General features: G+C 27.0%; 6 protein-coding genes across 9 annotated transcripts; 4 read left to right on the forward strand and 2 right to left on the reverse strand.

Moving 5' to 3' along the window:
- Positions 1 to 42: 42 nt before the first annotated feature.
- Positions 43 to 2,925, reverse strand: LOC127069780 (splicing factor 3B subunit 2). The gene is made up of 3 exons (XM_051007246.1): positions 2,727 to 2,925; positions 317 to 2,452; positions 43 to 225 (listed from the first exon to the last, which is right to left on the reverse strand). The coding sequence occupies exons 1-3, from the start codon at positions 2,748 to 2,750 to the stop codon at positions 157 to 159; spliced, it is 2,229 nt and encodes a 742-aa protein (XP_050863203.1). The 5' UTR covers positions 2,751 to 2,925; the 3' UTR covers positions 43 to 156.
- A 307-nt stretch (positions 2,926 to 3,232) lies between these two features.
- Positions 3,233 to 5,930, forward strand: LOC127069803 (crossover junction endonuclease MUS81). Of its 2 annotated transcripts, XM_051007284.1 has the most exons (8): positions 3,233 to 3,775; positions 3,850 to 3,952; positions 4,038 to 4,170; positions 4,265 to 4,657; positions 4,766 to 4,979; positions 5,067 to 5,279; positions 5,360 to 5,473; positions 5,539 to 5,930. In XM_051007284.1, the coding sequence occupies exons 1-8, from the start codon at positions 3,401 to 3,403 to the stop codon at positions 5,779 to 5,781; spliced, it is 1,788 nt and encodes a 595-aa protein (XP_050863241.1). In that variant the 5' UTR covers positions 3,233 to 3,400; the 3' UTR covers positions 5,782 to 5,930. The 2 variants fall into 2 exon arrangements, with proteins under 2 accessions (XP_050863241.1, XP_050863242.1); XM_051007285.1 differs by lacking the exon at positions 5,539 to 5,930 and having other exon boundaries at positions 5,067 to 5,283.
- Positions 5,931 to 6,069: 139 nt separating this feature from the next.
- LOC127069804 (triokinase/FMN cyclase-like) lies at positions 6,070 to 9,421 on the forward strand. Its single transcript, XM_051007286.1, has 10 exons — positions 6,070 to 6,562; positions 6,677 to 6,746; positions 6,818 to 6,928; positions 7,022 to 7,110; positions 7,220 to 7,436; positions 7,590 to 7,835; positions 7,909 to 8,298; positions 8,401 to 8,654; positions 8,798 to 8,925; positions 9,011 to 9,421. Exons 1-10 carry the CDS (start codon positions 6,437 to 6,439, stop codon positions 9,123 to 9,125), a joined length of 1,746 nt encoding a protein of 581 aa, XP_050863243.1. The 5' UTR covers positions 6,070 to 6,436; the 3' UTR covers positions 9,126 to 9,421.
- Positions 9,422 to 9,965: 544 nt separating this feature from the next.
- LOC127069801 (H(+)/Cl(-) exchange transporter 4) lies at positions 9,966 to 15,561 on the reverse strand. Of its 3 annotated transcripts, none has more exons than XM_051007281.1 (11): positions 15,404 to 15,561; positions 14,597 to 14,709; positions 14,279 to 14,462; positions 13,762 to 14,105; positions 13,349 to 13,510; positions 12,947 to 13,234; positions 11,913 to 12,095; positions 11,626 to 11,840; positions 10,998 to 11,558; positions 10,547 to 10,924; positions 9,966 to 10,463 (listed from the first exon to the last, which is right to left on the reverse strand). In XM_051007281.1, exons 2-11 carry the CDS (start codon positions 14,693 to 14,695, stop codon positions 10,373 to 10,375), a joined length of 2,505 nt encoding a protein of 834 aa, XP_050863238.1. In that variant the 5' UTR covers positions 14,696 to 14,709; positions 15,404 to 15,561; the 3' UTR covers positions 9,966 to 10,372. The 3 variants fall into 3 exon arrangements, with proteins under 3 accessions (XP_050863238.1, XP_050863236.1, XP_050863237.1); XM_051007279.1 differs by having other exon boundaries at positions 13,762 to 14,111; XM_051007280.1 differs by lacking the exon at positions 15,404 to 15,561 and adding an exon at positions 14,925 to 15,370 and having other exon boundaries at positions 13,762 to 14,111.
- Positions 15,562 to 15,930: 369 nt separating this feature from the next.
- On the forward strand, positions 15,931 to 17,110 carry LOC127069807 (small nuclear ribonucleoprotein Sm D3). The gene is made up of 2 exons (XM_051007293.1): positions 15,931 to 16,379; positions 16,837 to 17,110. The coding sequence occupies exons 1-2, from the start codon at positions 16,064 to 16,066 to the stop codon at positions 16,947 to 16,949; spliced, it is 429 nt and encodes a 142-aa protein (XP_050863250.1). The 5' UTR covers positions 15,931 to 16,063; the 3' UTR covers positions 16,950 to 17,110.
- Positions 17,111 to 20,857: 3,747 nt separating this feature from the next.
- On the forward strand, positions 20,858 to 23,126 carry LOC127069806 (methylglutaconyl-CoA hydratase, mitochondrial). The gene is made up of 3 exons (XM_051007292.1): positions 20,858 to 21,278; positions 21,653 to 22,444; positions 22,524 to 23,126. The coding sequence occupies exons 2-3, from the start codon at positions 21,696 to 21,698 to the stop codon at positions 22,681 to 22,683; spliced, it is 909 nt and encodes a 302-aa protein (XP_050863249.1). The 5' UTR covers positions 20,858 to 21,278; positions 21,653 to 21,695; the 3' UTR covers positions 22,684 to 23,126.
- Positions 23,127 to 23,128: the final 2 nt, after the last annotated feature.

Below are 23,128 nucleotides of genomic sequence, written 5' to 3' on the forward strand. Positions count from 1 at the left end.
TAATTTATAGATGATGGAATAAAATTGTTAAACATTTATAAATTCAAGTCTGTCTTTTGATATAGTAATATTTTATTTAAAATCTAAAGTTTCTTTACTTAAATAATATTTGTTAATTCTTTAGTACAACACTTATTCTGAAATCTAATAAAATGTTTAAAATTTGAATTCTTTATATTTCTTAGAAGCTTTTGTATCTTGTGTTTGCTGTCGTTTACGTTTACTCTGTGAACAAAATAATAGATTAACAATCAAATGCATATAATATTATAGATTATCATTTCTAAAAAAACACAGTAACGTAACAAATACAAACCTTCTGTCTTTGTACATGATCTTGAAGCATATCAGATAAATCTTCCCTCCTAAGGTGAGCTTGTCGCGATCTCATGGTTTCCTCATATCTTGATGCCATTGCTTCAGAATCAAGATCTAATTCACTAGGATCTAATGCCAATTCAACGGCACCATCCTTTTCTGTTCTTGCATCAGATGTTGTCCCACTTATACCACGTCGTGCAGCAATAACAGAGGGCGGTGCTTGACCTCCTGCTGCACCTGTCATATCATACACATGCGTACTTCCCATCATACTTGCACCTAGACCTTCTGTTCTACGTTCCTGTAAAACTGTATACAATGCAGGAGTATCTCCACCTTCCATTTCACTCTCTATTTTTTTCTTTCTCAATTCTATTGTTTCTGGTGTCTCTAATCCAGCTGGAATAGATGTAATACCACTTGGTGTTATCAGTCCTTCTGCACCAGGTGTAACCAATCCACTTGCATCCCCATCTCCATCTTTTCCATCTGCTTCACCATCTCCACCTTCCTCTGCATCTTCATCTTCTTCTTCATCTCCAGATGATTCAGATTCAGGCTCACCCCACATGCCTCTATCTACTTCTTCATCTAGAGCATCACCACCTGGTGTACGAGATACACCAAAAACGTCTCCATATAAGGGTCTGCCTGTCTCATCAACAGGTGGTTTTCCCCAACCGCCAGCATGATATCCAAAGGCACACCCTTCTGGGATTGGAGCATTTAAGCCTGGTATCTTAAGATTAGGATAACTCGGTGGTGGACCGTAACGTTGCATAGCAATTAACCATGGTGGTGGTACTTTATGACAATTCGGTCCTACAGGCATTCCCAATGCTGTACGTAATTCATCAGATAATTCACCAGGCTTTTTTTCTTTAAGTCTAGTTTCAAATTCTTTACCTTCATAGTAAAGATCACCATGAATTGTCATCCGTGGTTTGGTTTGCCACTTAAAAAATGCGTCATGAAGTTTTTGATAATCAATATCAATTTTACCTAATTTAGGTCTTGCTCTCTCACGCATTTTCGCTTTTAAAGTACGAGTGTCATCACGTTCTTGCAAACTTGCTCTCATTTCTGTGATTCCAGTACGTTTTATAAAATCAGGTAAATCGAAAGGAGGTTTTTCAATACCTCGTTTTCCTTGCAGGTATTTTCTTTTAAAACACCAATGTCTTGGTACAGGTACAGTATTACGATGTGCCTTAAGTTGTACAAGAAGCTTGGGATCTCTGGCAGTAACATCATGCATTTCTACAACATCAGGCCTACCTACAAGCTGTTTTAATTCAGCAACACTTAGTCGCGTTAATCTCTTGAGTTTTCGTTTAGATAATCGCGGAGCACCATTTTCTCCGGTACCTTGTTGTTGCTGTTGCTGGCCTACATCGTCATCAAAGTCATCTAGAGGTGGTATTTTACTGGGTACATTACCTGTAGTTTGCATATTGGTAACAGGAGGGTACTGACCAATTGGTTCACCCTTATCTCCTGCATCATTAGAACGAGGTTCTGGTTCAGTTAATTTAAATGCTTCAAATACTCTGGCAAATTGACGATACATTGGTTCCAAATCATTTATACTAGGAATTTCTTGAATATATTCTATCTCTGGTAGATCTTCTTTCGATTTATTATCTTCTATTTGGTCTTGCTTTTTCTCTAGTTCTTTCTTCTCATTTGTATTCTTCTTCCTCTTCTTCTTTTTTTTCTTTTTACTTTTAGTTGTCTTTGAATCAACTTTTTCAATCGTTGTTTCTGGTTCCAATATATCTTCCAATTGAGGAACATCTTCCCCTGTAGATTCGTCATTAGTAGACTTTCCTAAAGAGACCATATCATTTGGATCACCACCTACTTCCTTAGCTCTTTCTGTTTTAAAAGCTAAAGCTTGTTCTAAAGCAGCTGGAAGTTTAACTGTGTCATTGTCTCCTTCTCGTACTATATCCTCTACAGTATTTTGATGTAATTCTGTTGGTGGTGTTACTTTTAAGCTTAATAAACTAGGTAGCGTTTTTGGTGGTTCCATCATATTTGAAGAATGATGATTAGAAGTCATACTCATCATAGGTGGCATTGGATGGGACATCTGCTGAATCTCCATTCTATGTTGTGTAGCTTGATTCTATTTTCAAAAACATATTTTACTAATCTTTATTATATCGAAATTAAATTGCCATCAACTGATTTATAAACGAGTAATTATAGTTGCAAACAATATTGCCTTAATATTTCAATTTATATTTGTAAGATATGTATTATAATATAAAGCAATCCTTATCCTCTAATAATCTCATTTATTTTTTTCAGTAGTTCAGTAGTTAAACAGAAAAAAATTGGAAGTTTATTGTTTTGAATGTTAAAAATACATATGAACACAATAAAATACTGATACTAACCTCATTTCCCGGTATATTTTCCATATCAAAAATTGTTTAAACAAGTGTGTATTAAACACTGTAGATACATAAATTGTATTTAATTTATTATCATTTATCAAATACTTATACTCTAAGCCACTTACGCGGCACTTTTAATTCAATGCTCTTTTACGCTTTTATCAGCTTCTATAGCTTCTACCAGCTTTAACATACAATACACATAATCATATCAACCAATATAAAAGCAATCTAAATGCAACACAGAATCTCAAGTATTGACCAATCAGATAACTTTTTTATTGTGCGTGAAGTTTACATGTATAATTATATTTTAATTATTATGATCTTATTATTACAAGCACAATATAATTTACAATTATTAGATATATTAGAGATTTTAATAATATTTATGATACATATAATATAGTTAACATTAATATTATTTGGAAATAGTATATTTGGGCAATTTCCAAAGTTATTGATTACAATTTTATATTAAACGATTGGTAATCCTGATTTTCTTATTTAAACTCAATCGAATGCCAATTGGCGCGTTTAAGGCACATTTAACAATAAAAAGATTCAGTTTATAAAATGAATAAATAAATTAATAACTTTAATATCAATTTCATAGATAATTCTATGTATACATATTACAGTGTAATATACATAATATAGAATAATTATTAAATATGAAGAGCATTAAGGTTACATTAAATAAGCCTAATCCATTGTTTGAGCTCTGGCTGGAAGAATGGAAAAAAAAAGCAATATTTCAAGGATCTGATCTGCAACATCATTTTACAAAAGCTTTGAATACTTTAAGAAAATATCCATTACCATTAGATTCTGGAAAAGATTGTATAATTTTAAAACATTTTGGCTTAAAATTATGTACAATGTTAGACAGAAGACTCAAAGAACATAAAGTGCATCAAAAAGAAATGGAGCGTACAAATAATGTTTGCAAATGTGATAGTTGTTGTCGTAGTGAATTCATTCTTTCGTCGAGAGAAAAACGTATGAAAATTTATAAAGAAGAAATTAGAAAATATAGAACGAGGCAAGTAAGTCATTATATTTTTATAGACTTATTTACAAAGATTTATTGTAATTTACAAAAATTTATTTGTAATTGAAGATAGCAGCATCCAAAAAGTCTTTTTCTTTGTCGTCATGGAATTTTGCTTGTTATGCTATATTGTTAACATTATACAATAAAGAAGAAAACTTAAGTTATTCTGGTAAGTCTTTATCTATATAATATCTATGTGGTATTAAATAGTATTAAGTTATTTATTTATTTATGAGGATGCATTTCTAAATTAGAATTATTGTATGAATCTAAACAATTATACAACACATCACTAAAATCATTGGATCCAGATATATGTGATGGAAAATCATCAATTTCTATATTAATTGCTAACAAATTAATATATTTAAAGCAATTTCCTCTTAGGTATGTTTAATAAAACTTTATGTAAAAACATATTTATATTAATAAAATATAGTGTGGTTAATTTTAAGAAATAATATATATTTTATTTGTAAAGGTACTATTTAACCGAACAAGGGGTATGTTTAGCTATAAAAATAAAACAAATTTTTAATTTGAGAAACTATGATAAACATTTACTCCAAATTTATTTAAAAAAACTGCAAAATTCTTTACCAACACAAAATTATGATTGTGTTATGGATGAGACCGATATTAAAGCAGAAAGTATCCCTAAATCTAGTAATGAAAAAAATATTGAAAATGAGGAAAATAAACAAAAATCTCCTTTATTTAATTGCTTAAAAACATCTGATCAAATACAACAAAATACAATAAAACTATCATCAAATGTAGTAGATATTATGTTAAATGGAACTCAAGATGAATTACAATTAAAATCATATTCTTTTGACATAGTTTTATTAGTAGATACTAAAGAGACTTGTGGGTAAGTAAGTGTAAATAATAATCTAAATTTTATAGCTAAATATTATAGTTACCATTAAATATATATATATATATATATATATATAATATTTATACATTATTAAAATAGTGGAAAAACAAAACCTCAACATGATGCAACGTTGATGGAATTAAAACAATTAGGAGTATTATTTGAAGTACGTCATTTAAAAATTGGTGACTTTACCTGGATTGCTAAATGTAAATATACTAAAAAAGAATTAATTTTACCATATATAGTAGAAAGGAAACGATTAGATGATTTAAGTGCAAGTATTAAAGATGGACGATTTCATGAGCAAAAGGTACAAATTAATTTATTAACATAAATGTATAATACCAGTTTGTTCTTTCTTTTTATGACATAAATTTTTTTTAATAAAATGTTATAGTTTCGTTTAAAACAATCTGGAATACAAAATCTTTTATATATAGTAGAGGATCACGATAAGATTACACGAACTGGAATTCCACTTTCAACATTATTACAAGCATCTATTAATTCATTGGTACAAGATAATTTTATTGTCAAATATACAGATAGTCATCAAGATTCAATGTCATATTTAACAACTTTAACAAGTACTTTATGTAAAATTTATGCTGTATGTATGTTATGCAGTAATCAATTGATTACAGTAACATATACAAATATTTATTTACTTATTTACATTTAATGTTTCAGAAAAAAAATTTAATAGAACGTAAAAAAGAAAATCTTCTACCAATAGATGTTTCTAGTGATTCGATTCTACTTATGAAATTTGAAGAATTTAATAAAGCTGCATCTAAATTGAAAGTATGTATGTAATTATTATACATATAAGATAATATATAAATATATTTAATTCTTCTTTTTTACAGAATTTTAATGTACGTCAAATGTTTGTTCGTCAATTATTACAGTTAAAAGGCATGTCAGTAGACAAAGCATTAGCAGTTGTAGAATGTTATCCTACACCACTCATGTTAATTAATGCTCTACATAAATCTGATTATGGAGAAACATTAATAGCAAATATACAATATGGACAACAAAAACGACAAATTGGACCAACTATTAGTAAAACTGTTTATTTATTTTATACACAGCAAGAATTGAAATAATTGAATTGCAGAGGAACATTTGTTGTTCTTATTGAGAAAGGAAAAATAATGCAATTTTTAAGAAAAATATAAAATCATATTTACCATATTTATAGTATATGTTATATCATTATATTGTATGGAAATAATAATGCGATACGATCAACGAACGTAAGAAAACGTAATATCGCACTCTATTTTCCTTTTCTATTTAATTATTAAATACAACAAATAGATTCTCTTTATAGTACAAGATTTTTGCTCATATAATTTCATAAGCAAATGAATAACAAGCTTACTTTTTTTCATATATTAATAATATATACAGAACATATAATGCGCGCGCGCGCGTGTGTGTGTATACATAAATATGTGTATATATATCATACACATATTTTTTTAATTTTATATACAATGAATTTCTTAAATTCATTTATATACAATATTTTTAGTATTGAAATTCATATTTATGTCATTGAAGTATTGAGACAAACAAGTATTGTAAGTCGTTTTATCTATAGTTTGAATCTGTATATGCTATCAAAAGACTAACGCGATAACCTAATGAACCTTAATCAACGAAGTTCATTGTGAAAGGACACTATAGTTTCACGTTGTTATTCACGTCTGGACCCTCAGTTATTCACGTCTGGCTCTAGACACGATAGTATTTCCAATGGCTGCTTTAAAACATTTAGTAAATAAAATCGACGATACCGTGGCAGAATCGTTGTCAGGATTATGTTGTACTTATCCGCAATTAGAGTTATTATTAGCTCACAAAATTGTTCTATCTCCTGATGTACGTATGTAATATATAATAATACTGATACATTCAGATTAATATCTTCTAAAAATATAATATTTTATTGTAATAATATATTCCAATATTATATCTACTTTTATATTATTTCAGATTAGAAATCAGAAGGATAAAGTTGCTATAATATGTGGAGGTGGTAGTGGTCATGAACCGTTTGTTGCCGGTATTTATAAATATTCAGATAGCTTTGTAAACAATGAGTTATTTAATTACTATTTGAACTGATTTGTATAGGTTTTGTTGGTACTGGTATGCTGACAGCTGCCATAGCTGGTTCTATATTTGCATCACCACCTTCTAAACATATTACACATGCCATTAATTGTGTCGCACAAAATAATACAGGTAGTAAACTTTTTTATTTATTTTTTTAATCGTAGAAAGTATTTTTTTCATTTTCTTTCCGTTTATCATATTTTCTTTTTTTATTTGTTATAGCGGGTATATTAGTAATAGTTCCAAATTATACTGGAGATTGTCTTAACTTTGGAATAGCACTTGAAAAAGCGAAACAAGCGGGTATTAATGTATGTTTATAGAAAATAAAATTCTACATTAATTTTATTTATTATCATTATTAAATCAATGCAAAAGAATATTTGCAATCATTACTAATTGATATCACATATATGATAGATTGCAGAAATAATAGTTGGCGAAGATTGTAGTATTCCTAAGAAAGAACAGAGTTCTATAGGTAAACGAGGTTTAACTGGGATGATATTGACTATTAAAATTGCTGGTGCACTTGCTGAAAGAGGGGAAACTCTTTCAGAAATATTAAAATATGCAGAGCTTACTGTAGAAAATATGGCTACTTATGCAATTGGATTATCAGCATGTTCTATACCTGGTGTGTTAATTGTATACATAAATATATATATATATATATATATATATATATATATTAATATTAATATTAAAAATAATATAAGATTTACAATAAATAGATAACAAAAATATCTATATTTCTTTAATAAAATTATTTATGTAATTCACAATATAGGTCAAGGGTATATGTTTGAACTAGCACCAGATGAAATAGAAGCTGGTATGGGTATTCACGGAGAAGCTGGTTACGAACGAATAAAAATAAAAAATGCATCTGAAATTGTTGCATTCATGCTGCAACGTATTTGTGAAGAATTAAAATTGATTAGCGGCGATAATGTTGCGGTAATAGTAAATAATTTTGGAGCATTAAGTCAATTAGAACAAGGCATTGTCGCACATGAAACTATAAAACAACTTAGTAAGTTATACAGAATCTTTGAAAATTATTTATATACATATGAAAAATTGTATATAAAAATACATTATTACAGATAATAAGGGTATACAACCACTTCGAGTTTATTCCGGAATTTTAGTAACATCGTTAAATAGTGCTGGGATACATATTACATTATTAAAACTTCCTGAATATCACAAAAATATATTTCTAAGTTGCCTCGATGACGCGACGAATGCTCCAGGATGGCCAGGTTGTTTTTATAGTATTCCTTTAGTTGTGACACGATCACCGTTTAATGAAGTAGAAGAAAAGAAATTAGACAAAATTAGCATTCAGGTAGATAGTCAATGTGGATATTTAATAAAATTATGTTTACAAAATGCATGTAAAAGCATTATCGAGAAAGAAACATACCTTAATGAATTAGACCGTACTTGTGGGGATGGAGATTGTGGGACAACACTTAAACGATTTGCCATGGGTATGTTTATAATTTATCTTCTATGATAATTTTTTGTATAAAAAAATAAGATACTGAACTTTATAATATATATAAATTATAAAAAATATACATTTATTCCAGGCATTCAAGAGCATTTGGATGACCTGCCTTTTACTTATCCTTCTTTATTATTAACACAAATAGCTGATATTGCAGAAGAAAGCATGGGAGGATCATCTGGTGCATTATATTGTTTATTTTTTACAACTGCAGCAAAAGAATTATCATCCCTTAAAGAAAATGAAGATATTACCTCTGCATGGTCTCGTACATTTTGTAATGCACTAGATTGTATTATAAAATATGGAAAAGCAAAACCTGGTGACAGAACAATGGTATAGTAATGTTTGATTAATTATTATATATACTAAAAATGAAATTAATATTATATTAATATATAATATCAATAATTTATAATATATAAGGAAATAATTAAAATAATATTATTTATATCCTCTATATATCTTGTATAATATAGTTGGATGCATTAGATCCTGCATGTAGGACATTTAAAAAATTAGTAACAGCACCTTTAACAGATATCATTCAAAATGTAACTACTGCAACATGGCAAGGATGTGAAGCAACAAAAGGCATAAAAGCTAGGTAAAGAGACATAATTTCATAATGATTAATGAATAAATTATATTATGTTATTATAACTATTTGTATCATATATTTCTTAATACAGAGCAGGACGGGCCACTTACATAAAGCAAGAAAATTATATGCAACAGATAGATGCAGGAGCATATGCTGCTGCTACTTGGATAACAGCTGTAGCAAAGACAATTAAAAATTTTTAATTCTAAGTAATGTATTAATACATTACTTATTTTATGATACTTCTGTAAAAGATATTGTCTTTTATAGTTCTATATAAATATATCGCGTTGACGATAAGAACGATTAGGCATTTCGTTCGATTCAGATCTTGCTCGACGAAACAGCCCATTTTATCCCCTCCATATTATCAAATAGCAGCAGACAGTTAACGAAGGTAGTTCGTCTATATAAATTCACTTACTCCATTTATAGAAAGTAGATTGTATATCGGGATCTAAGAGAACGATAATAAAGTATAGAGCATAAAGTAGCGCCATCAAGTCCACCCTATCTAATCCTCACTCTATTCAAAACTACGCAGTATGATCGTTCTTTCCGTGGATGCGATTATAGTTATTTCGTAAATGCTTACAATCATTGAAATTATATTTTATACATAAAATATATTGTTTATACATATATTAAAATAAATTAGTTATAAAAGAATTTACAAAGAAAAGATATTAAAAATAGAGAAAGATATCACAAACTGTTGTGTGTGTGTGTACATATACACATACACACATTATGTTCGTGATATCTTCCCCTATTTTTAATATCTCTTTCTTGTAAATTCTATTATAAACTAATTGTGTGTGTGTGTGAGCGAGCGAGTGAGTGAGTGAGTGAGCGAGTGAGTGAGTGATGAGTGAGATTGTATAATTTAAATTATATTTATCACATTGTGTACAATGTAATATATATGTAATTATAACATAATTTCTGTAATATTTACATGTATTTAAAAAATTCATATCATTGATTAGTGATGTAAATATTTGTTGCTTATAAAAAAAATGAAATAAACTGTTATTTCAACATTTCTTATTACATTTCCATACATTTTAATCAATCACATCTATAACAAATAGAATAAAGGATAATATCGAATAATTACTTATATTGTATACTGTGATGCTTATAATGCCACATAAACCTTCAATGATTAACATGATCTCATTTGTCATTATTTGAAACTAAATCATAGTCTCTTCCAACAAAATGAATAAAAATGTATCTATATCACTTTTAAACGTTCGAATAGTTCGCATATACAAGATCTTCAAGATCACAGAGAATGCGCGAACTTGTGAACATTTTGAGTGGTGTTGAATCATGTTCACAAGTACTAATATATTGTGATCAATTCTGTTTCTCTTTCAAGCTTGGAATTAGTATATGTCAAGCTTTATATTCATTCTCTTTATCAATAATTAATAATTATAATTTAATTAAACAAAACAGAGTTAGGATCTTCATTATCAAGTTGTTTTACATGTCTCAAGACATCTTTTTTTGTAATAACCCCTAATAATCGTCTGTAATAAAAATTAATCCAGTAAAATTTGTTTGTATCATTATTTACGATTAAACCATGTGAAAATTTAATTTTAGTTCTTACCCATTATGAGTGACAAGGGTTTGGCGTAATCCTAATTTTCTGAACATATCAACTACAGTCTCCATTGGAGTCTGATCTGTAATAGTAATTGGTGCCATATCTAATATCTTTTTCAGTTTTAATGGAGGTGGTGAATGTGCTTGAATGTTATTTCCGTTAGAGAAGATAACTAGAGATTGTCCAGTAATTTCTTCTATCATGCGTTTGGCATTAGCTATAGCAAGATTAAGATCTCGTCGTAAAACAAAACCAACTAAATATTGAGATTCTTTAGAAACTATTACTGGAAAACCATTGTGTTCGGTTTCTTTGAGTAAATTTTCTACGTCTTCAACTGTCATTGAATCTTGAGTAAGAACATGTAGAGCTTCATTTCGTCTGAAATAAGAAATATAATTACAAGAAATTAAATACAGTAAACAATAATAGTAAATAAAAAATTATTATTTACTTAGGCTGCATAACATCAGCAGCTAATGTTGTATGCTGAAATTCGTCTTTGCTATCCAAAAATGGATATCCATTAAGACCAATATGGGCATCATAAATGCCTTGTTTTCCAAGAGCATCGCCCACCCATTTACTAGCCATAGCAGCTGCCATTAATGGAACGATATATCGAACACCACCAGTTAATTCGAACATAATAACAACCAAAGAAACAGTCATTCTGGTAACACCACCAAGTACAGCAGCAGCTCCTACCATTGCATATAATCCAGGTGTTATGCAATCAACTCCTGTAGAACACTCCTCACTAAACATCCAAATATGAGGATAATAATAAGCAAGTTGCTCCATTCCTATTCCAACTATTCGACCCATGATAGCACCCAAACAAAGGGAAGGTATAAATAAACCACAGGGTACTTTCATACCAAATGTAAATATGGTCATAATTAGTTTTAAAATAAGTGCAAGTACAAGTAGCCATATGGCTTTGTACACCCCAGGACCAGCTGCTGCAATTTCAATTGCAGATTTTACAGCTGTGAAATTTCTATTATAATCACTATAAAATATAAAAATATATAGAGTTAGTTGTATATTATATTATTACTAATATACTTATTTATTACCATAAAATATCTGCATTAGAAACTCCACATTGACTGAAGAGTAAATAAATAAGTTGACTTGTATTCATTCTCGTGTATGGATTTGGATATCCAATTACAGCTGTTACTACTGTTACAATCAAAACTTCTGTAACTGGATACTGACCTAATTTAGAAGTTTTACGATATCGACACCAAAAGAGATTTGCTTTAATAAATAATGTACCAATTATACCCTGAAACAATAAATTAATCTCTCTTTAATAGTATTATATTAAAATGTAAAATTATTATTAAAATATACTTACTCCCATTATACCAAGCATAACAAAAGGTATTAATTCAAAGAATATCCAAGGCTTGTTATATTCTACATAAAATAGTACTGAATGTTCATTTCCAAATGGATTTATAGAACGTAAAACAAAAGCTGCTATCAATGCACAGAAGAAGGATCTCCATAAAGTCTTCAAAGGGAAGTAATAACTGACCTGTAGAGTTACAGATGTACATGTAAATATTAAGTTAGTATATATGAGAAAAAATATATAAGTAGTAGAATTGTAATTAAATATTCTGCGAATTCTTATATGAGAAAAATAAACATGATAAGAAGACATTTTACTAAGAATCAATTTTTACAAAAGTTTATCTATTTTTTCTTTTTTTTATATTTATGAATTTGTAACATAAAAATATCATTTAACTATGTAATACTTCCTATTATATCTATATACAATTATCATTGTTCATGATAATCTGCTTGAATATTTTATTCATGTTGAATTGAAATATATAAAAATTATAAAATAATAATAAATTTATATATATCATCTATTCGTACAAAAATATTTTTTATTGTCAATTAATACTGATCAATCGCTAAACATACTTTTGAAATCAACTAGGTGCATCAGTGATCAAGATTATATAGTTTTCCACTGTGCTTTTTAAATGTTGGTATACATGACTCTGTAGAATTTGTTAGCTATTCTTCAACTGAAATGCAACTGTTCTGAAACATTATAGGATAGAAGCATATCGTTACTTATTACAGTTCAACAAAAATTGATAATATTTTATGCTGAGTATCACTATTTCCAATTAAAAAGAATTTTATAGAAGTCTCTAATCTTATATATAAGTATTATTATTTTTTATATAAAATTTGAATATATTTGAAAGTTCTTTCTCTTTCTACTAACAATTCACTCATCCATACATACATATATAATTGCTAGATTTATGCATTAAATAAAAAATAATCTTGCAACTTCAATCAAATATTATAATAATGTGAAAAAAGATATAAGTATATTGCAATTCTTGATAAAGACCATACCTCTTCCAAACTAAATAAGACACCTCCAATTGGAGCACCAAAAGCAACTGATACACCAGCTGCAGCAGCGGCCGATAAAATTTCTCTCTTTTTTGCTTCATTCCTTCCATATTTTGGGAATAGATATGAAAATATGTTGCCTATACAGCAAGCAATGTGTACCATTGGACCTTCTTTACCCAAGCTTAAGCCTGCTGATACCGAAAGAATTAAACCAACAGATTTAATAATTAATGTCCACTTTCCTAAGTAGCCTCTAATAATAAAGCCGCTTAATATTGTTTTAATCTAAAACAAAAATACTTTAATAAAATTTCAATATATAAACAAGAAGTTACATATAATTATTTTATATATATTAGATAAATAACAAGAAGAAAAAATGTTAATTCTTATACTCGCCTCAGGTATACCAGAGCCACAAGCATATGGTGCAAACATTCGTACCAAAGATGCAGAAAGTGATGCAAATAGAAGAGCCCATGCTATATAAAACATATATGATATCGTGTATGGCCCTGCACCATCCTTTGATTGGTTGAATACTTCCGGCCATGTCCACCACTGCAAGGGTAATAAAGTAAGAGTAAGAAAGACGGAAATACTTAATTGAGATAAATCGAGAGTATAATAAGAGTATGGTACAGTTAAATCAATTATTTATACAATTACATTTACAAATGTAAGTAGATCCTGTAAACAAAAAGTAATATACTATATATATCCAATAGTATTACATAAATCTAGTATATTTAATGAAATTAGTAAACAATAAATCCATACATATATATATGTGTGTGTCTGAAAATCTTAACCTGAGAGCAATTCCCACCATCAAAAGTTGTTTCGTTGTAACTCCAACAGCATTGTTCTTTATTTAACCAAAAAGCTTGCGGACATATTCCAAATTTAAGATCCGTCATCCAAGATGCTCCAATATCTATCACACCAGCAGCAACTCCCGTAAAAAGACCAACAAATAAAACACATAGCCATCCTGACCAAGCGTCGTGAGCCCCCTTGATTAAACCCCAAATAGAATCATGTTTCTTTTTAATAATATATCGATGTCGCATTCTATCTCGTGCAATATCTCTTTGCCAATCAATAGTATGGAAGTCCTCATATTGTCCAATTCCAGGTATATCATCGGAATCAACTGAAACTAATAAAACTGATCAACATGTAATATAAAAATCGTGCAACATTTTATATATTGCCATAAAAACTTATATATAAAATCTATTTAATGTAAAATATTTTTAAACTATTAAGCAAATTAAAATATAAGTATTAATGCCTTTATTATTCTCTAATTTATAAATAACTCACGTGAAGATACATCATCAACACGAATACAATGTTCTGACAAAACATTATTATCTAAATCATGGGATGCAGAATGATGATTAACATCCAACATGTCTTCGTCACTGCTTAAATTCGTTTCACGACCTAAACTTCCACCTTGTAACCTTGCCTCATCTATGTTACTACTATTATTACTGTTTATGACCTAGAAATATAGAAGTATCATGTATATAAACTTTATAATATTATATTTATAATATATTCTATAAAATAATATATAAATAATAATATAAATAATAGTGATGAAATAAGACAGACACAAATAAAATTTTAATATACCTTTGCATCAACCGAACGATATGTTGTGATAGTACTTGCATTTATGTGAGAGACAGGAGAATTTAAAGATGAAGTGCCCTTCAGTGGAAATTTCTCCATGGCATTGTGATAATCTGTTATTTTTTACGATGAAAGTTATTATAAGAAAAATTTTCTATGAAGATCCAATGAGAGAAATAAATTTCTAGGATTTTATAACATCATAAATATGATATCAAATACTTTCAGAACAAAATTATTTATCTATATAAAGATTCATGAATAAAAAATGCAAATTAAACACTTGACCATTTTTAATATGGTTTAATATAGAAAATAAGTTATTTACATAATACCGTAGGATAATCCTTTGATGAAGATAATTAGGTTAGAATACAGAGAAGAAAATTCACTAATTAAGAATGCAATTCCTTTTCTTCTATAGCAAAGAAATTGACTACTTTAATTGGAAGTAATATATAGATATGTAGAAAGTAATTTGATTGGTGAAAAATTCTTGATAAATATTCCACTCCCAAAAAAGAAAAAAATTATCATAAAAGACCAGCAAAAATATAATGTATTTAGATTAGTTGACAGATATTTATAATTTGATTATAAATGAAACGATTGTTTGACACAGCATATCTTCAACAATGATAACAATAATGCATTTCGTCATATGTATGTAGAAACTAAAACGTAAAGTAATGCAAAAGCAAATATTGCAAGTAGAAATTTGCGTTTTTCTAGATAGTTTACGCAATTTATATTAGTTTTATAACAATACGATTAATATATTAAACGAATTTCATATCATTAACTTACCATTTTCTTAAAAAAGATCGTTGCCGTAATAAATGTTTAAATCACAATTTTATATCATGCAACATTTCTTTGACAGTTCTACTGTATTACACTAGGGAAGTATAGAGTATGGGGTAAACTATATTGCCGTTGATCATGAACTTGTAGCATAGAAAGGCAATTGTGATATAAAATTTTGTAATTATAAATATAAAAAGAACGAATAAATATATGGAATTTCGTCGATAATAAAGAGAACCAACACCCATATAAAAAAGAATTTAATAACAAATGTATTAGAAACTTTATAAATTTGAAAGGATAAAATTTAATTAGATAAATATAATATTTCGGGACAAAGATCGAGTAAGAAGTGAAAGAAACTTTTTTAAGAAGTGCTGCATTTAATCTGCATTGCTATTGATTGGCCTGTGATCGCTTGTCCAATGACAAATAAAGCTCGACGGATAGGGGCGCTATCATCGCAATCAAGTATATTTTTAACAAATATATTGCGATTTATATCTTAAGAATTACAATCTATGGTATATATAAATTAATATGACCAAGTAAAACAAATCTTTTCGAGAAAAACTTACAGTAGTGATAGATCTTGTATTTGTATTTTGTTCACTACTTTTGTAAGAACATAAAATACATTTGTAAACAAAAACGAGCATCATGTCGATCGGAGTACCTATTAAAGTACTTCACGAAGCAGAAGGACACGTAATAACATGTGAAACAAACACCGGTGAAGTATATCGCGGTAAATTAATAGAAGCCGAAGATAATATGAATTGTCAAATGCAGAATATAACAGTAACATATAGAGACAAACAAGTTGCTCAATTAGAAAATGTATATATTCGTGGATCCAAAATAAGATTTTTAATATTACCAGACATGTTGAAAAATGCGCCAATGTTTAAAAGACCAGGTGGTAAAGGTTCAGGTACCGCGGGCAGAGGAAAATCTGCTATTTTACGTGCTCAAGGTAAGTTTGTTAATTTTTAAAATAATAGACATATTTATAGATTTATATATTAAATGATTTACTGCTAAAATTACTTTAAAATTACTAATAATTTTTTTGCTAATGTATGCTCGTTGAAATATAACTCCATAATATTAATCCGTATATCAATTTTTATATGACAATGTTCATATTGTTATGGCATTGTGTGATTCATATTTAAAACCTGAAATATTAATATTTGATAGAAAGTAAATTAAAATATCAGTTAATACTAGCATATAATAATTTTAAATAACTTATAAATATATATATAAAGATTAGGCTTTGTTTCATAAAATTATGAAAGTGAATTTATTATAAATTTTTGTACTGTTCATTGATATTTATATATTATATATTATATATTTATAATAATGTATTGTTGGAAATAATATATTTATATATACTTATTATTTATTTAATTATTTGTGTTTAGCTCGTGGAAGAGGTCGTGGACAAAATCAAAGAGGAAGAGGCACAGGTTCGGCGCCTTGGTTGAATCAACAAAATCAACCAGGAGGATCGCAACCTGGAAGAGGTCGTGGATAATCATAGTAATAATTCAATGATATACATTAAGAAAATAACAGACTTATAAATATATCAAATCATTTTCTATTGTTTGAAATACTTTTCAAAATTTAGATAAAATTTTATGCAAAAAATCGTGTATAATATTGTATCTAACAATAAAGCATGGAATAATGTAATTTGATTTTCCTACCTATATTATTAAAAACGATATAATAAGAGATATTAAGACTATTCATTACTGTTGGTTTTATAATGGTGTACGCCAGTAATAAATCCATCTTGACTGATTTTGACGAAGAAAGTCTCATTTTAAATGAAAATTAAAGACAAGAAAGTTCTATTTTGTTTAAAAACATCATGTTATTAAATGATATTTTTTGGAGAATAATTTATGCATAAGTAACAAACTTTTCCAAAAATTCAAGAAAGCCATGTCTTTCATTAAATTTTCATCTTCAAAATAAATCCTTATCCATTCAAATCGGTCAAGAATTACTCATGGTTTTACTATTGGCATAAACTCTGTTTCGACATTTTTTGTGAAGAAAAGATTCTTATAATGACGTCCCTTGAACTTTGCGGCAAAAGGGAAGAAATTCATACCCTCACTACTTTCGTGAAGTAGACAATTAAGATAGAACTCCCAATGGTATTTTTCTCTATAATTTATCCTAAAGTACATAAATATTATTATTACTATTATTACTATTACTGTCATAATAATATATAATATCAAAATATAATGATAAAAAGAATAAATAGAAGACAAAATACATATTTACTTAAATATTATATAAATCATGTACATACTAATTATATATAGTAATGATTTATAATAGTAAAAGAAAAAAATATATTTAAAAGATACAATATAGCCAATTTAATTAATTGGTGTCTCACTATGATCTCTATCTTCTCTTTTGGATGCATTCCAGATGTCACCGTGATAGTTTTCGGTACGAATTTTCAACAAATCGTTTCTTCAGTAATTTGAACACGTGACTATTCTCTAATCATATACCCAATACTGATGAGATATAATAAAAAATACAGTGATTCTTTGATTTTTGTTCGTTATCTCGTCCATTTTTGTTGACTTTTTGCCTTATAATCAATTTGTAAGGCGTTTTATTTTTATTTATTTCTTTTTTTTTCACACAAATAGGTATATAATCTTTTTAATTATTATATGTATATTCATTTAAACAATATAAAATGTACATGTAGAAACAGAATATAATTAATATTTAAATTAACAATTATGTTTAAACATTATAAAACAGATAACTTTCATCCCTTTAATATTATATAATTTAATTTTACTCTTTTTTTTATACATTATTGGTTAGTGATGTAAACAATAACAAAGAAAAAAGGTTCGAGCAACTTCAATAGCTGATGAACAATCACTATTGAAATCTCAAGCAAAGTTTTCTTATTTCATACTTGCAAATTAGAATAAATAATCCTTTCGATTATTCAACATTTATTTAAAATATGTGTATACTCTATTAATAATTAATATTAATAATTAAATAATAATTTATAAAAATCAAATTTATATAATTATTTTGCACATTTTTATTTAAACATATGCGTTAATACAATATCAAAATAAAATAATTTTAATCTTAAATTTCGATTGGTATTAATTTTAATACTACCATTTTTATTAAACAATAACGAAGAAAAAGAGTTTGAGCAACTTTAACAAACGAAAAACGATCATTCTGCTGTTATAAACAATTCTTTCGATTATCATTTTAAATGTTTATAGCACTATAATGAACTCTAGTAGTTATTAATAATTATATGACAATAATTTATGATAATAAATTAATAAATAATTTGTTTATACATTATCATAAATCCTAATATAGGTTAAATAGAAAATAATTTTAATTAAAAATTTTAATATATCTAAATTTTGAACTCCGAGTTGCCTTCAATTAATATCAATAAGAATGAATTTTTTATTGACTTTGATAGTTATCAAAATAATTTTCTTTTGCATTTCGACAAGTAAAACTCAAAATTCTCTTTTTTTATACTTTTTATATAAGCTTAAATAATTTATATTATCGACAATTTTATAATTATTTAAATAATTTGTAATGCACACAAAGTACGATAAACTAATATTTAGACAATAATATATTCGCTTAAACATTACATAGCTCGTAACACGCGTTAAATATAAAATTTCAATTTAATATTTCAACACGTGTAAATCTTGAATTCGATTTAAATAATAAGAAAATTCAATAAATTTACAATTATTTAAACAATTTATAATATGCATGGAATATAATAAATTAATATTTAAACAATAATATATTAGCTTAAACATTACTTGCTTAAACATAGTTCGTAATATGCGTTAAATATAAAACAATTTTAAATTAATATTTCTATATACTTAAATTTCGAACTCGGTATTGTTACCTGCAATTAATATCAACAAAAACAAACACTTAACTGACTATTAGTTATTGAATTAGTATATTTTATATTTCAACAAATAAACATCGAAATTCTTTCCTTCTATATGGCTTAAACTTAAATAACTTATACTATCGATAAGTTTTTAATTATTTAAACAATATGTGAAATACAAGGAATATTACTAAATAAAAAGCCCGTTGTGCAATCATTAATAAAGATTTAAAATAAATATATTTTAGTATCAAACATTTTTTTCAATATTTTTAACGATTTCCTATTATAACTATAATATTAATAATTATGTTTTCATTTTTCTGTTATAAAATATCATTGTGTAAGTAATGTGTGCGAAATAATGATGAAATCGAGAGTTGTATCATTAAAATAAAAACCAAAAATTGCAAAGTAGAAGCACTGTTTGTTTGTTCATTTTCCGCGATTTAAACAGCAGATGTATTTATTTGTATCTACTGCGTGCAATTATTAAAGTCAGTGTTCATTTGAAAAAGTATATTTAACAGATATCAATCAGATAGACTGTATTTATACAAAACAATAAAATTTTAAGAATTAAATTCACTGACAACCCATTAATAAATAACTATCGTGTATTAGAGTTAGCGTATCAATGAAGATGGTTTCGACCTATAACGATGCTGACATCCATCGTAGAACTTCTTAAGTGGTAAGTGAATTTTTAAATCCCTCAGGTCATTCAATTATATCAAGGACGAAAGGTTCGAATTGGCACCTTTGATTAGTTGTAATTAATTAATTTTTCTTTAAACAGAATGTTCCTTTTGTATTACTAGAGTGCCAGAAGTAAAACTTTTCTTCAAAGATTTACTTGTGAATGGTTCATTATTTTTTGTTTTATTAGATTATCTTGTTTTATACATGTTTATATTTACTTCCATTTTTACATCAATATTCGTGAATATTTTCAAGTTCTAATAAATAATGAACGAGAAGATATTCGCAATGAATAGTCTTTGGATTATAAACGAAACTGCTTGATTTTCTTGTAATAGAATAATCATTTATAAAAAGAAGCGTCTAAGATATTTTTCATTATATTTATAAGTAAAAATTAATTAAGTATTTAATTAAATTTGGATTGATAAAATAAAGATTTCAATAATGTTATTGTTTTTGAAAGAAAAAAGTTTAGTACAATCATTACTTTTGAAAGAGAGAAGACGAGTAGACATGTAAGAGATATGTATAAGTTTAACTAGAAAGATGAAATATAAAGTTTGTACAATTAATAAATATTTTTCAAGTTATCTATCTTCAAACAGATATAATCCTTCTAATCAGAAATATAGTCTATATAGAAGTATATTCTATACTAGCTTATAGATTGATATGATAGACACATGGTGAAGACGATGTTCCCTTACTTTTTATCGTTATATCGTTTATATTACTATGCTTATATTACTACGCTTAGTTTATATTTCATCCATCTCATCGCTGAAGTCATATATGCTTCGTGCGAAATCAATCCATAACCTGTTATTTAAAACTGTAGTTTTATATGTTTTTGACACATTTTTAAATAGTATAGTATGTATTACAAATTAAACGACATTTAAATTTATTGTACATCACAAAGTTATATAATTTGAAAAAAGAAATACTATGATATACGATGAATTATCCAGGGAAAATTGAAAATTATGAACTACGATTTTGTATCATTTGGCGGTAAAACTGAAGTTAAGTTAGATATGCCCTGTTTGAACTTTCATTAAATTTTTTTTACTGTCTATTACTTTGCATAATGCTATAGGTTTATTATCGGTCAAAATGGGAATGTACAAAGTCCAAATGAATTTACAAAAAATTCAATCCTACACTTAAAAAATATAGTGTACTTAATTCTAAAAATTATCGGTAAGTAATATATTATTTATATTTCTGTTTTATTTATGTTATTTATGTTATTGTTATCCATTTTCATTGAAAAATAATGTAATATGTCTAATCTATAATATTGACTTTTTATTATAAAATAAAAAAATTAATATTATTTTTCAATATACTGCTATAATGTTAACATTACTTTTCATTGTTATACTAAAAAACTAAATATTATAAAATTTTAATATTATTAGTTAAATTATATAATAAATTTCATTAAATTTATATTCACAACATTATATTATATTTGGTTTATTAAATCTTAAAATTCATTTAACTAATGCAATTGTTATCAAAATAAATAAAATATGTTTTTTTACGATTCATAATTATTAAAATTGTTTCAGGTTATATTTGTCATAAAACATATTTTTGATAATATTTTAAGTCATGGTTTCTTTAATAAAAAATATTCAGCTTGCTTCATTTTTTTATAATGGCAGTAGAATTGCAACGCAGTTGTTTTCTACTAATACACAGTTACGTTTAGAAATTGAGGTAAAAGAAGTTATTTTAAAATATCTTGATGGGAAAGATAACGGTATAGTAGTCTTAGGACTAAATCGTCCAAATACCCGTAATGCTTTCGGAAAAAACCTTGTATCGCAATTAAATAATGCAATTTCTACTATTAAGCAAGATGATAAATTAAGAGTACTAATTATCCGTAGTCTGGTACCATTTGTGTTCTGTGCTGGTGCTGATTTACGTGAGAGATTAAAAATGAATAAATCAGAAGTATTAGAATTTGTAACATCCTTAAGGAATGTTATGAATGACATAGAGTCAATATCAATACCAGTTATATCTGCTATAGATGGTATAGCATTGGGTGGTGGTTTAGAACTTGCATTGGCTACGGATATTAGAATAGCAGCTTTAGAGGCAAAACTGGGTCTTGTAGAAACGAAACTAGCAATAATACCAGGTGCTGGTGGTACTCAAAGATTGCCAAGAATAGTTGGATCTGGTATAGCCAAAGAACTTATTTACACAGCACGTATCTTGAATGGACAACAAGCTAAGAATATTCATCTTGTAAATGAAGTTGTACCACAGAATAAAAATGGTGATGCGGCTTATCAAGCTGCATTATTACTTGCAAGAGAAATTCTACCTAATGGTCCTATTGGAGTAAAGTAAGTATTATATATTCTTAATTTTATATTGTAACGTATTATATTTTAATTTATTAATATGTATTGTAATCTCATTTAGATTAGCGAAAGAGGCTATATCAAAAGGTATGGAAATGTCCATAGAAGATGGATTAGAAATTGAAAAACAATGTTACAATAAAGTTATAGATACTGAAGATAGATTAGAGGGTCTTTCAGCATTTACAGCAAAACGAGTGCCTATTTATAAAGGTACATAAATATATATAATATAGAATGATTATTTGGATTATGATGCAAACTATGATTATTATATATCTTTCAAAATCTATAACTGAAAGAGTAAATTTATGGGGATCAATATTTATATACTTTTCTATCAATCATATTAATATAATTAATATAATTTTCTAGTAAAGTTTACTCATATTATAATATCCTGTATAAATTTAAATATTTTTATACGTGGTTATAATTATTATTTAGTTCAATATTTATACTTGAATCATTGTTAGTTTCTTTTGAAAGAAAGAAATATGGTATATATGATATATAAATTGTATATTATATGTTATGTGAATATTATACGAATTTTTTAAGTTATTTACTAACATATATATATGTTTTTTAATAAAATGTTAAGATTTTTATAATTGTTATAATTACTGTAATTACTGAATCAGAAATATATTTTTTAAATATACA

This window comes from Vespula vulgaris, chromosome 16 (genome assembly GCF_905475345.1).
Source record: "Vespula vulgaris chromosome 16, iyVesVulg1.1, whole genome shotgun sequence".
Classification (NCBI taxonomy): domain Eukaryota; kingdom Metazoa; phylum Arthropoda; class Insecta; order Hymenoptera; family Vespidae; genus Vespula; species Vespula vulgaris.

Coding starts and splice junctions, on each gene's coding strand:
- LOC127069780 (XM_051007246.1), bottom strand. CDS start 2,750: ATGGAAAATATACCGGGAAATGAG. Junction 2,453..2,726: donor AAAATATACCGGGAAATGAG/GTTAGTATCAGT, acceptor TTTTGAAAATAG/AATCAAGCTACACAACATAG. Junction 226..316: donor ATCATGTACAAAGACAGAAG/GTTTGTATTTGT, acceptor TTTTGTTCACAG/AGTAAACGTAAACGACAGCA.
- LOC127069803 (XM_051007284.1), top strand. CDS start 3,401: ATGAAGAGCATTAAGGTTACATTAAATAAGCCTAATCCATTGTTTGAG. Junction 3,776..3,849: donor GAAAATATAGAACGAGGCAA/GTAAGTCATTAT, acceptor TTGTAATTGAAG/ATAGCAGCATCCAAAAAGTC. Junction 3,953..4,037: donor AGAAAACTTAAGTTATTCTG/GTAAGTCTTTAT, acceptor TTTCTAAATTAG/AATTATTGTATGAATCTAAA.
- LOC127069804 (XM_051007286.1), top strand. CDS start 6,437: ATGGCTGCTTTAAAACATTTAGTAAATAAAATCGACGATACCGTGGCA. Junction 6,747..6,817: donor TCATGAACCGTTTGTTGCCG/GTATTTATAAAT, acceptor TGATTTGTATAG/GTTTTGTTGGTACTGGTATG. Junction 8,926..9,010: donor ACAAAAGGCATAAAAGCTAG/GTAAAGAGACAT, acceptor TTCTTAATACAG/AGCAGGACGGGCCACTTACA.
- LOC127069801 (XM_051007279.1), bottom strand. CDS start 14,695: ATGGAGAAATTTCCACTGAAGGGCACTTCATCTTTAAATTCTCCTGTC. Junction 13,511..13,761: donor ATGGTGGGAATTGCTCTCAG/GTTAAGATTTTC, acceptor TTACCCTTGCAG/TGGTGGACATGGCCGGAAGT. Junction 11,841..11,912: donor TTATGCTTGGTATAATGGGA/GTAAGTATATTT, acceptor TTATTGTTTCAG/GGTATAATTGGTACATTATT.
- LOC127069807 (XM_051007293.1), top strand. CDS start 16,064: ATGTCGATCGGAGTACCTATTAAAGTACTTCACGAAGCAGAAGGACAC. Junction 16,380..16,836: donor TGCTATTTTACGTGCTCAAG/GTAAGTTTGTTA, acceptor ATTTGTGTTTAG/CTCGTGGAAGAGGTCGTGGA.
- LOC127069806 (XM_051007292.1), top strand. CDS start 21,696: ATGGTTTCTTTAATAAAAAATATTCAGCTTGCTTCATTTTTTTATAAT. Junction 22,445..22,523: donor AATGGTCCTATTGGAGTAAA/GTAAGTATTATA, acceptor AATCTCATTTAG/ATTAGCGAAAGAGGCTATAT.